The sequence below is a fragment of the Anabrus simplex genome, chromosome 1 (genome assembly GCF_040414725.1).
Source record: "Anabrus simplex isolate iqAnaSimp1 chromosome 1, ASM4041472v1, whole genome shotgun sequence".
NCBI classification, from domain to species: domain Eukaryota; kingdom Metazoa; phylum Arthropoda; class Insecta; order Orthoptera; family Tettigoniidae; genus Anabrus; species Anabrus simplex.
In genome coordinates, this window is record NC_090265.1 from 801082958 (window position 1) to 801097528 (window position 14571).

At 37.8% G+C, this 14571-nt stretch overlaps 1 protein-coding gene across 1 annotated transcript in view; it reads left to right on the plus strand.

Annotated features, from left to right (window-relative positions):
- LOC136873672 (synaptotagmin-15-like) overlaps positions 1–3990 on the plus strand; it is a 137265-nt gene extending 133275 nt beyond the window's left edge. The window contains exon 10 of the mRNA XM_068224953.1: positions 3863–3990. Within this exon, the coding sequence (XP_068081054.1) occupies positions 3863–3990 (128 nt within the window). The remainder of the gene's footprint in view (positions 1–3862) is intronic.
- The last annotated feature ends 10581 nt before the right edge of the window (positions 3991–14571 follow it).

Here is a 14571-nt window from a genome sequence, read left to right on the forward strand (position 1 = left end):
ACTTTCCAGTGTCGATTCAGTTAAATGTAGCTTAAAAGATTTTGAGTCTGTCGAACACACAAGTTCAAGATATGATGTACAGTACAACACTGTAACATACAGAATCTATAAAAAATACTCTATTCCACAAATAATGACATGTTTTATTCCACAAGGACATCCTCAGATTATATCAAATCACTTTAAACCTTGAGCATATTAGGCCTTGGGTTATAAATTTTTGTAGGGAAATTGATTTCCTTTGCCAAGAATTGATGAACATTTCCTCAAAAGTAATGTAAAAGGCCCTAATTATCTTTAACTTCTTAAAAAAGTCACCTCTAACGTGCAATTTCGAAAATCATATTTCAGTCATCTACACAAGATACATCCCTGTTGCTTTCTTGAGTTTTGTCAAACTTTCTTCAAACATCTAAAGCCTTTTCGGTACTTTATATAGTAGGTATCATGAATGTTTGTGAAACAGTCTAAAGCCATCTAGGACAGTATTTAACTTTCTATAATTTAATAGAAGTGTTCAGAAATTTTTAGAACAATCACCCAAAAGTATATAACTAAATAATTCTGTGTTTTTTCTGAATAATTATGTAAATCACTTGAATAAGTGAAGTCGTTTTATTACCTATAATGCGTAATGCCACATGGAATTCCCGAGCAATACTGACTCTTATATCGTTAACACTTTTACAACAACAAGAACCTTTCCACGCAAAATATGTAGATTGATCTCTTACAATTGGGCATAACATTCTTTTACTGACCAAATGTACAAGGCAGATGATTATCAGAAGCTGGGCAGCACCTTTCAGGGTGATCAAAAAGCATTACATCATACGAAAAGGGATTGAAATCAACAACCTTCAATACTGGAAATTCCTAAATCGAATCAGTGTGCAGAACGATCAGTCAGGTGTCCAAGGTCTTTATAATATCTGTAAGAAAGGAGGCTACAGTTTACATTCATTTTGTCTAACAAAAAAAGACAATTTACGTTATGCTATTATTATGCTTAAATACTAATTTTCAGCTACTAAAGCTCAATACAACTATTGGTACTTGTAGAATCGATATGTAAGTTTGTGGTTTCGCGATTCTTTCTAATTCTTTCTTTGTCAATCGCTTCAAGAATAAATGTTATACTGTATAATTATATCATTATAATGTAAATATATCAGTGCTAGAAACAATTAATTTTGTTACCTTATACCTGTATCTGTACAGGGAAAAACCAATCTTTTGTTTGGAGTGGCCTTTCAAAAAATTAATTTCAAATAATGTATTTTTCATTACTTTTGAGCAAACGTTCATCCATCTATGACACAGGAACATGGAGTCACAAAAAAGTCATAACCCTACTGCATATACAGTATGTACAACATTGTTTATATCAACTAGTCAATGATTATGAATTGGTGATGTTATGAAAACAAATTACACAAATTATGTATGTATAAGTCCTCTCCTCTTAAATTTTTACTTACAGATATGTTATAGTGTTGTCTACACTAATATCCGTATAAAGAGGTAAACTTTGTTTGTATGTAATGGCTAATCTCAGGAACGACTGGATCGATTCTATTTTTTTACTAATGTAAATGTACATTATCTCTGAGGGACATGAGCTGCATTTTATTTTTAAAACAATTCGAGGGATGAGGGAGCAATGGGGGGAGTTATAAAAATGATAGGCTATTATAGGCGAAATATCAAATTTGTCGTACAAGGACGAGACAAAGCTCGTTTTAAGCCCCTTGACTCAAAGAACAATACTCGGTAAGCCATACGGGCCCCAAAACCATGTCCTAAGGCCCTAAACCCAACCGTTATGGAGGTATTGGCACCTCACTACCCATCCCTAGGAATCGGATAAAGAAATGAACTGCTGTAACCACTGCAACGTTACTTCCAGGATTCTGTAGCAGCGAGGTTATGCATGTACGTTTGGATATAGCTAGCAACCAAAACTGGTATACATGTGACTTAATATCTGGAAAAAATATACTGTTGAGTAAGACACTCATAGGACTCCTATGGCCGGGGATGGAAAGAGAGTGAAGTGTAAAAATAACAGGAAACGACCTACGTTAGTGTAGAATGCATAGTATTGGGGGTCGATGTGGTGAATGGTCACACTCCAGATATAATTTAAGTTAAATATCAGCCCCATTGGCATGGCAGTGAGAAGGGGTGGAAAATAATTTGTCCAAAATAAAGAAATAAAATTCTTGGGATATATTTAAATTACAACGTATGTGCTCACTAAGGATAAGGATAAGGGGGTGAAAAGGGAGTAAATTTTAAAATGGGTATATATTAAAAACTTAACAGTTTAAAGATGTAAATTTGGTATTTGAATCTCCTCTACAAATAAAGAAATACGTATTTTTTGTTTTCGGGAAAAACACATAGGCCTAAGTGATTAGAAAGAGGTAAAAAGGTGGGGAAATTTTTAAAATGAGTATTTCTCTAACATTTAACATGCTACAGACGTGAAAATTGATACTTGGTCATTCCTTTAAAAATAAAGAAACACGTATCTGTTGTTTTCTGAAATCCACTTAAGGGGTGTGAAAAGGACTGGAAAAGTCGTTAAATCCTTTAATTGGGACACTTATATCTCAAAAACTGAGTATGTTACAGACGCGAAAATTGGTATTTGGAATCTCCTTTAAAAACAAAGAAATATGTACTTTTTATTTTCGGAAAATACAATTAAAAGGGGTGAAAAGAATTGAAAAAAAGGGTAAAATTCAAAAATGAGTATAGGTATATCTAAATAACGTAATATGTAGCAGACGTGAAAATTGGTATTTGCATTCTTATTTGAAAATAAAGGAACAAGTATGTTTTTCGGAAAATCCACTTAAGAGGGTGGCAATGACTGAAAAATGGGTTTAATCCTTTAATTTAGATAATGATGTCTCAAAAACTGAGGTTGTTATTGACGTGAAGATTGGTATTTTGAATCTCTTTCAAAAATAAAGAAACGCGTAATTTTGATTTTGGGAAAATCCGTTTAAGGGATTGAAAAAGACCCAAAAAAGCGGGTGAATAATTTTTATGAGGATACTTATATCTCAAAACTGAATATGTTAGAGACATGAAAATTGATACTTGGTATAACCTTTAGAAATAAAGGAACACGTATTTTTCCTTTTCGGAACATCGACTTAAGAGAGGGGAGTGGGGTCAAATAAGTGGAAAAAGGAGTCCAGCCCCATGGCTAAATGGTTATCGTGTTGGCCTTTGGTCACAGGAGTCCCAGGTTCGATTCCCGGCAGGGTCGGGAAATTTAACTATCATCGGTTAATTTCCCTGACACGGGGGCTGGGTGTATGCGTTGTCTTCATCATCATTTCATTCTCATCACGGCGCGTAGGTCGCGTACGGAAGTCAAATCAAAAGACTTGCACCGGCCGAGCTGGACCCTTCCTGGGATTTCATTCATTTCAGTGAAAAGAGGAGTTGAATTTTGTTGATGAGGATACTTATATTTCAAAAATGAAGTGCTACAGACGTGAAGAGTGGTATTTGGAATCTCTTTAAAAAAATGAAAAACACGTATTTTTCGATTTTTCTCACATTTATATTTCTATGTTCCATGTTCCAGAGTTAGCTCTGAAACTCAATTTTTCGGTACTTGTTATACTTTAGGAATTTTCGTATAATGTCTTAGTGCAGTACTGATGGACGATTACTTCTATCATATTACGAAATCAATGCGAGCGATTATATTTTGAATGTGTTTCACTGACCGGAAAGCTTTTATGTAACACATGTATATGAGGTTAAATTAAAATGCACTTGACTGCTAATACATATTTTGTTTTATGTAATTATAACATTCCTTACCCTGTTGCAGATAAGCTGATTGGGAAGTTCGTATTGGGCTCATACATGTTCGCCCGAGGTAAAGCTCTGACTCACTGGAACACAGCGTTCGGCAGCCCCATGGAGCAGGTACAACACTGGCACGCCCTCTGTGAATGAGCACTGGGATCAGACTTCCTCGGCTATCACCCCTGTGGCGTCAGATCCGAACTGCAGAATTCTCGCAATCACTACGATATTGTTAGAAGACATCAAAGACAGTTTTCTTGTGCGTAAAGTATGAATTTACCCCAAGCGAATATGAAAATATTGTGTAACAATATCTTTCTGGTATAGTTTTTCAATCAATATGAAAAAAAAAAAATTTAGGTTTTGGAATTAGACCTCTACGTATTGGAGATTACCGAATGAAGTAACCAAAAATCAATTCGAACATCTGGAAATTTTGAAAATTATTGAAAATCACTTAAACATACTTAGTTTTGGGGATAATAGGTCGTATAATAGTTATAATCTGCTGACGCGTTTCAATCCTGAGAACATAATCGTCTTCAGAGCAATAACAAAGACTGTATTGGCAATTGTCACTCCATAGTCAGCCGGCACAATTCCTATATAGCCGCTAGATAGGGGCTTTATTCATCCCATTCCTGATCCGGTCAAATGACTGGAAACAGGCTGTGAATTTTCATTTCATTTTTTCATTTTCACTCCATAGTAACCAGACTCAGGATAGAGAGACTCTGTTAGAAAAATCCACAGTTATACCCCTTCAGGCAAGAAGTCAATGTTGAAAACATCATAGGGGTATTAGCTACGAATTTTAAGCAAATACAATAAAATAAAGTATGAGAATGTATTCTGTATTTATTCCTAACAATTACAATGCTTATCCGATTGATTTGACTACCAGTTTGCTTTTTTTCTACCACTACGATCGCCAATATGAATCAATGCATTGTTTCACTTAAGCACCAGTGCGAACGCTACTGTGAGTAAATGCGGAGTTTCAGTCTAGCCCTTATAACGACATTCGGAGAAGACATTTTTCAAACAAATCAAAAACGCCCGAGGGTATTGAAGCAAGGAACACATTACACAAGTAATTATATAAATAATTGAATTTGGCTAGTATTTTCATTAAAAAGAAAATGAGTAAAGAAACAAGTGATGTTTAGGCAGTTTTTCTGGAGCTGCACTTAGACCGGAAGTGATTTTATAAATTTGTTTTTTTAGTTTTATAGAGCTATCCAAGACTCACAATTCTAAGCATTTCCGGGCCCTTTAGCCCTACAACTTTCGGCACAATTGGGGAAATAGTTTAATTTTGCATTTGTCTCCTACGAAATTTTTTCAACATAAATATAGTTCATTCCAGGACGTCCAGAGTCAAGAAGAAACATTTTGACGAGTTAACTATGGAGGGTAGACTTGATCTACTCAGCATATAGCCGTCACATTTGCTAAAATTATTCGGGTGTTAAGCAATTTCTATAGCCCCACGAATGATTCTAGGTATAGAATGTTTCTCTTTATAAATGGAAGAAGTTGCATTAAAATGATTTGATGATCATTATGTGTCATCCGAGTAAAGGACGTTTGTGAGGGAGATAAATTAGGCCTAAACGATGAACTTGAATTCCTAACCAGAACATTCCTGAGCAACGGCTACTCAAGGAAACAGATTGGCGAAGTTCTACATCCTACAGGTTGTCACGTGATTCTCGTCCTTTGAGTCTGGCCTTCTTGACATACGTACAGTCTGTCGCGGATAGGATTGGGGAAACATTCTCAGAAGGCACAATATCAATAACATTTAAACCCCATAACCATCATAGGCAATTGCTTGTGATTTGTTAACGTTTAAACTGGGCTGAAATATATATGATTGCTTGCTCCTCTGGATCGGTCTATGTTGGCCAAATATGTAGGTAGGTAGCAACGAAGGTTAAGGAACATCGCAGGCACTTACCTCTTTGCCAGCCAGAGAAGTCTGCTGTGGCAGTACATGCCATAAATTGTGACCATAAATTCATTTCAGAATAGAACAAATGATAGAAGTGTCTAAGTAATGGTCGTGAAAGTCTAGGTATTAAAATTACTTCGGTTTATTACATAAAGGAATTTATGAAGGTTACAGGCCTTTCAAAATAAAAGAAGTCTTTTAACAAATAGCCTTATAAGTTTCGAAACAGGAAACGGTTTTGTAAAATCCTTTGTCCGGAGTGTACTACTTTACGGATGTGAGAGCTGTACTATTATAAAAAGGAAAGAGGTTCATTGGAAGCAACTGAAATGTGGATTGGGAGGAAAGTGACGAGGACATGATGGACTGAAAAAATAGACGAATCGAGATGTTCTAAAGGCAATCAATGATAAACGGAGACTGATAAATGATATGGAAAGAAGGAAAGTAAAGCTTGTGGGTCATATCCTGAGATATAATGGCTTTCTATTAAACGTATTTGCAGGAAAAATACTAGGAAAGAAAGGAAGAGGAAGACCAAGGATACATACTTCGAGGATTTGAGAAACTTGATGGAATGTAAAAACTACAAGGACGTAAGGAGAACAGCAGAGCTAAGAGGAGAATGGTTGCAGCGACAAGGATTGGTCTCAGTGTATGATGATGATGATTGTATCATTTGTAAAGAGAAATATTTAATACCTATAATCATTAATGAGGCGATAGAAATTGCTAAAAACCCGAATAATTTTAATAAAGGTGACGGCTATATACTGAGTAGATCATTGCTACCGTCCATAGTTAATTCATCAACATCTTTCTCCTTGACTCTGGAGGCCTTGGAATGAACTATATTTCTAACAGGTTCTTCTGGTCGCAGGATCGAAACGCGTAAGCAGATTATAAAAATTACGCCACCTAATATCCCCAAATTAAGTATTATTATGGCATTTAGTGGTTGTGAAAGACTACGTATTAACATTACTTAGATTTAATAAAAAAAAGGGATTTCTGAACTTTAGAGAAGGGGATGGACCGAATAAGCGCCGAAAAGAGCATTAACTTGTATGTAATCATGAGGAACGTACCTTGATATCCAAGGCTTTAATGCTTTTATACACGGTGCAACAATGATGTACAGCCAGACATTAAATTCACACGTAGAAGGAGGAATGATATTATATGTACTGTACTTGGTTCTGAAAACGCGTTATTTCCATGTTAGAATTCATGTTCTACACCTTTACATAGTACATTAATCATTGAGAGCTCACAGTAGAAGAATGTACCAGCATACCACATAGAATGCTTTTTTACATAAAGTGATCAAAAGTCCCTCCGTTAGCATTATAATGCTAGCTCTTGATGTCATGTTTAAGGGGAGTATAAATGGCCATTTTGTTAAAAAAATATTTTTATGAAAAATTATTTGGAATTTCGTTACTAATTCGGCAAATGATTTATTAAATTTGGTTGACTGGAGGTATATTTAATGTAATTAAATTTATTTAGTTGCATAGGACATTTTTAGGACTTCATAAACCATTGCCGAGTTAAGAATTAATATATCAAGAAACATAGGGCCTATAAGGGTCTGGTTTGATTTAAAATATAAAAACTACAGTTCCCGTGCGTTTTAGTTGTTATTTCTATTAAGAAGTGAGTTTCAATTTAAATTAATTTTTAATTGCAATTTCTATTGGAAACCTTGTTGCATAAGTTGGTAGGACTTACATAACCGTTGTTATTGTTGGTTAAGTTGTGCATGCGATATTCTGGGTGTGGAACTAAAGTCCAGGGTGAGCTTTCGTTCCTAACCTCACTCGTAACATACAACAGTATAAGTTCTTTAATACCGGTATGCTGTGCTTTTTAGTTTTTCGAACACTCCTTTCGCTCTTGTCGTGATCAAATGTAATAATTAACACACAAGGTCAACAGTACACTAGCACAACCACACCAAGAATAAAAAATATATTCACTTACACTTTGTACTTTTGTTCCTTTCTCACCAGTTTCTGGTTTTCCTTCTTGCTATTTTGCTACCAATTTCAGAATGAAGAGATGAACTCAGACGATTTTCAGAAATATAAAAACTACAGTTCCCGCGCGTTTTAGTTGTTATTTCTATTAAGAAGTGAGTTTCAATTTAAATACATTTTTAATTGCAATTTCTGAAAACTTATTTTTTCGGACAAATAACCCGTTTTATCGGGATCTAGTGTATATAATATCGACTCTATATTTTTTTCACAGTTATGATACTACACCTCTAGAAAGGTAGAGTTAGCTTGTATATTTGCAGTAAAATGAACAAGAATGTTAGGATAAATTGAGAAAAAAGAACATAAAACATGCTGTCCTATCTCGTAGAATACGTAGGCTACTGCAATCAAACTAGAGCAGTAAGTATATGAAGCATGTACACGTAACCTGCAAAACTTTCGTTAAGTTGCATGAAGTACTTCTTGAGGTAATAGGTCATGAATTTAGCAAGTTTAACATTAACAAGATGGGCCTTTCATACTCCCCTTAAGCATTTCAGTTAAGGGATAGTACTTTAGGAGCATGAATTTATGCCAACGGAAGGACTGTTGAATATATCATGCAGGATTTGTGGTACGCTGGTACGATTTCTCCTGTATGTTCTCCGTGATTAACGTACTATGTTCTAACATGGAAATAAACAGTTTACGTACCCATATCCATATAACATATGTCCTTGCTGTACATGTGAGGAATGTATCCTAAAAGTTTGAACGTAGTGTATTGTTACACTCTGTATATTCTTTCTGCAACAATTGAGGATTGCGTAAAAGAAAATGACGGGACAACTCTTTTCATTTACACTGCCTGACAAACAAATTGAAGCACCCAGAAGTAATGGTCGGGCGTCAAGGTAACTTCGTACCCGTACACACCATCGGCAGGTATGTAAATTATTAGAGTTGAATTTCTGTGTGATAGGTAGAACGGCCACCACAGTGCATTAGTGTTGTTATTAGGCCTGGAAGGGTACATAAGCGGTGTGAACAGTGAGAGATATTGAGTGATCACCGTGAAGGACACAGAGATGCCGTGTGCAGTTGTGAGACAGTGTTATCAGCACCTGCCAGAATTTGAAAGGGTCCTTACTGTTGGACTCCATTTGGCCGACTGCTTGAATCGTGCAATATCCAGAATTGTGGGGCATTCAGATGTGACAGTGGCCCGATATTATACTGTATGGGAACGTGAGGGCAGGTGTACTCTTCGTCAAGTTTTCGGTCGACCACGTTTTTTTTTTTTTTTTTTTTTTTTTTTTTGTAGGGGCTTTACGTCGCACCGACACAGTTAGGTCTTATGGCGACGATGGGATAGGAAAGGCCTAGGAATTGGAAGGAAGCGGCCGTGGCCTTAATTAAGGTACAGCCCCAGCATTTGCCTGGTGTGAAAATGGGAAACCACGGAAAACCATCTTCAGGGCTGCCGATAGTGGGATTCGAACCTACTATCTCCCGGATGCAAGCTCACAGCCGCGCGCCTCTACGCTCACGGCCAACTCGCCCGGTCGACCACGTTTGACCACCACAAGGGAGGATCGCCGTATTGTGCACTAAGCACATCGTAACCCCTTCATATCTGCGCCTGCCATCCAAGATTAGGAAATGGTCTCCATGCAACATTCTGTGTCAACCCGTGCCATTGGTCAGAGGCTAGGGAATTACCCTCCCATGCGTAAGCTGCCATTAAAGGGCTGCGTTTGGAGTGGTGCCGTGACCACCATGGACTGCTGATGAATGGCGTCGCATTGTGTTCGGCGATTAATTGCGGTTCTGCACTACTCCGGATCGGTCCCCTATGGAACATGTGTGGGACCATCTCGGACCTCAACTCCGTCCCAGTGCCAGCCAGTATCCAGGATATCAACGACAAATCACAACAGTTGTGTGACAACTTACCTCGGGAGAGGATACAGCAGCATTATGACATCCTTTCCAGTGCACGCATCCAGGGCAGAGGTGGTGCAGCACAATGGGCTCGTAATAGCAGGTCCTTTGTAAATTTGACTCGATTTTGTAATCACTGAAATAACATCACATATCCTCTCAACACGTGAAGTTTCGTTTCGTTTTCTCCTCTCCTCTGGGCGCTTCAATTTATTTCTGGCAGTGTTATTCATTCCGAAGAAGATCCATATTAACACATTCTTAATTTTGCTATCAACAGATTATGGCTAATAATAAAAATCCAAACTGAATTATGAATGTGATCTAAGCCGCAAGACATGAAACTACCTAAGTGCATAGAACTACCGTGTGTCAAAACGACTACACTAATTCTTGTTTAAATGTGCGATACAGCTTTTGCAGTACTTCTCAGTATTTCAAGCCTATCTTTTATATGTTTCTGTTGAGCAAATCTGGAGCAAATTTGGGAAGATCCGCAGCTTATTTCACGCTGCACATGGAACATTTTGATAGCATCATGCTTGAATGAACTCAGAAACTGTAGAGTGAGAGTAGGTAATGTGAGCGGAAGTAGTAATTTCAAGCGTAATTAAGGAAGTTCATCTCGTCTGAAGTTCAAAGCTGAAGTACTTATGGATTTTGAAATCTGCCATTTGGAGAAATATCTGAGTTTAGGATTTCTATTCCTTAGAATTGCAGCAAATAACAACATACTCTAGCGAAATGATATTAAAGATGCTGTGAAAATCATGGAACATTATACAAAACGACTGTAAATTAGAATGTTCTGGGACCCAATACATACATTGTTTTACAATATTCGTTTACGCCGCACTGAAACAGATAGGTCTTGCGACGAGGATGGGAAAGGAAAGGGCTAGGAGTTGGAAGAAAGCGACCGTGTTAATTAATGTACAGCCCCAGCATTTCCCTGGTGTTAAAAATGGAAATCACGGAAAACCATTGTCAGGGCTGCTGACAGTGGGGTTCAAACCCTCTATCTCCCGAATGCAAGGTGATAGGTACGTGACCCAAACCGGGCAGCCACTTACATGGTTTCAGTGAATAATAATAATAATAATAATAATAATAATAATAATAATAATAATAATAATAATCTTATTGCTTTTTATGTCGCACCGACTACTTTCACGGTTTTTGGAGACGCCAAGGTGCCGGAATTTTGTCACGTAGGAGTTCTTTTACTTGCCAATAAATCCACCGAAACGAGGCTGACGTAATTGAACACCTTCAAATACCACCGGACTGAACCAGGATCGAACCTGCCAAGTTGGGGTCAGAAGGCCAGCGGATTAACCCTCTGAACCACTCAGCCCGTTAACATTTGACGAGACAATACTTCACGGAATATTGGAGGTAGAGAGGTAATAACTGACACATATGATTGGCATGAGATGGGGTTTTATGGATACCAAAATAACGTGCACAAAATGACCAACAGATGACGCTCGAGAGCAAAACCAGGTATAAATTGTCACACATTCTGGACAAGACAAGGGGTTTTATTGGCACCAAAAATGGGTGCACAAACAGGCCAACAGGCGGAAGTGGACAGGAACATGTCGGTAATGCCACATGAGACCCGCGTACGGTATAAAAGCAGCTGTCGTGAGAGATAGGGCGTCAGACGAGCCTACAATCGTGGCACATCATGTGGGGTTACCTGAAGTCGCAAGTCTACCGCGATCCGACATCAATTTTTCGCCATGCCTACGGATATGGGGTACACTGCTGTTCACAACATTGTCCCTCTACTACAGATATTGTTGATGAATGTTGGCCGACAGAATGACCATGTGTTATGAAGAACATCGTTTTTGCTGAACCTCGATTATTATGTTAATTATTGCTTGTTTATGGTAAGCGACGCCATCTGTTGGTCATTTCGTGTACTTTATTTTGGTGTCAATGAAACCCCATACCATACCAATCATGAATGTCAACTGTTACCTCTCTGCTTCCAATATTCCGTGAAGTATTGCCTAGTCAAATGTTAATGGACTTTGCGGTCATCCTATTTTATAATAATGTAAGCCGTATCTATTATAGTCAAACTTATCCAGCTAGTTATAAGACGTAAAATGAAGATAGTTTATTAGAAATGTAACCTTAATAGCTACATCAATCTTCAGGAAATTTTGAGGACATAATTACAAAATTTAAAACATGAGGAGGGTCTGTTCATAAGGTGCTATTTCCACTTCCAAAAAGTAAATCAGTATTTCGTCTACATGCATTACCGTAGTTGAATATTATCGAGAGCCAACAGCAAACCACACTAGGAGGATGTAGTTCCTTAAAGGTTGTACCAAAACCCATCACAGGTACGTTTCTTGCGCCTTTTAATTTTAGTTTCTTGCGCTTTTCCTATAACTTCCTTAAAGTGCAAATAGCACCTTTTGAACACAAACTCATCATATATATAGCATGTCACTAAAAACCAATTTTTACCGAGCGAGTTTGCCGTACGCTTACGGGTGGGCAGCCATGAGCTCGCATTCGGGTGATACTGGATTCAAATTTCACTGTCGGCACCTCTGAAGATAGTTTCCTCTATTTTCCCAGTTTCAAACCAGGAAAATGCTGGGGCTGTACCTTAATTAAGGCCACGGCCACTTCCTTCATACTCCCAGCCCTTTCCTATCCAATCGTCGCCATTAAAATCTGGCTCTGTCGGTGCGACATAAGGCAGCTTGTAAAAAAAAAGAAGTTTATGAAGTTAAGCCAGACAGAGATTATCCCCAGCCTTGATGGTGAAGTCTATTTCAAAGAGGTATCCTGCCTTTATATTCATGAACCACAAGTTAAAGAAAACTACCGCAATATTTTTCGCTTCATAACACAAAAACTTTAACCTCCATTCACAGCCCTATTAACATACATACCATCCTAAAGCAACTGAGAATATTTTTCATGTATGAACTCGGTAACACAGTTAGAGGTTTTTAACTGAATTCAGAAATTATACAGGCTGCATCAGAAGTATACAGAAAAAAATCAGGGATACCCTTCGTGTTAAGAACGATGGTGCAATCAGATTGACGGAGAAACGTTTTCTTTTTGAGAAAATGAGGTTACTTTATTACTTCGGAGCGTGCGATACAAATTGACGAACTTGCATATTTCCTATTCCAGAGCACAAGCCGCTACCATTGTTCAGGAAAGAGAAGGGGGGGGGGGACGGAACGTGGGGTGTGTAATGGAGACAAAAATAATGCTATGCGTGTATGCACAAGTTTGCTCGATCGACTCGCTTGTCATCATCTCTTACAGGCAGTATCCACAGTTCACTTATTAAACAGCAGTACTGAACCCATAATTCTACGATGAGAAAAATATTTTTTATTTTTCTCAATATTTATTTCAAATCAACAAGCTACTTTTATTTTTGAGGGCAGCCATGTTGCGCTCCAAGAGCCTCGATGTCGCGTGGGAAGAATCTCACCCGCGGCATGCTCGTGAAATACCGTGACACCTCGGCGGAATTCGAGTGCCCGATAATTCTTTAAATTCACGGAATTCTGCGTGACGAGAGATTTTGGCAATAAAGTAAATAAAGAAATAAATAATCTAAATTATTCTTAAACCCTACGTGAAGACAGAGCCCCAGGGTAAAACATAAATGCAGTTAAGCCTAAGTACTAGTCAGCGTCAGATCAGTGGACTAGCTCCACGTGCCAAGGTCAATGGATGAAGAAAACCCGCGAAACGCCCGGGCAGAAATAATTTATTTCACCTGTTGCGAGTGTGGTAAAATTATGAGATTAACATCTAAAATAATTACAAGTCTGTCCGGAATTCTGGAACAAGTCTCATAAAAATCGGTCTATTGGAAGCGAAATTATCAAATTACGCAATCAAGCTTAGTAGCGTGTGTAGCGTCCCTCGTAAGACCATAAAAGGAACCCCCCACTGCATATTTTTCAGTGTCGATCTGGTTTTTCAAGCGGCGGTAGCTTACTCCCGTCGTCAGCAGAAAATTGTACCAGATTGATCTACAAACAACTTAATACATGTTCGTGGCTGAGGTCCACCCAGTCGGTTAGAAAGGGAAGGTGACAAATAATTTCTGAACTATTGCCGACAAACTGTGAAAGTATAGGCGTCTGTTAAAGTACACAGCAAATGTTACTGTATCACCTCATGTGCGTCTGAAAGTGGTAAGAGAATTGGGAAGCTAGTCAGAGTAGTTCTGATTTCGTTATCTGTTGAACACCTGGTGTGTTGTGGGAGACAGAGAGAGACAACTCTGGGAAGAAAGCAGACAGTCGCAGTTGACTGCAGAACAAGGGAGATTCGTGGTACAAATTATAACGAGGAAAGTGCGTGATTTGCGTTGTAATTTAATATCGTGTGAAAAAGGCAGTGTTTGTAAGATTGATATGTTGAAGAAGATGATGTTATTTTTACCAACGTACAGCTAAAGGCACGAGGTCATCTGGCGACAATGTAGCCAGAATACTGAGGATGACTCCATTTTGCAGGTCTGTCTATATTTGTATTATGTTGTAGTTGGATGTTATTGTCTGTCCCAACAATTTTTTCAAGATGATTGTCGGGTTGATATTTGCAATTATCAGACGAAAAGTGTTATAATTTTGGTCAGCGTGTGAAAATTTTAGTTTGTAAATTTCACGTCAAGAAACTGTAAAATGCGACGTTTAAATCAGGTGTTAATGTTCTATGAGATATTGTCGAAAGTGAGAAAAATTAGGAAAGCTATAATGGTAAAATAGTCGTGGTGAATGTTTTAATTTCAAATGTCAGTTGAATTCAGAAATGTTGGTCAATAATAATAATAAT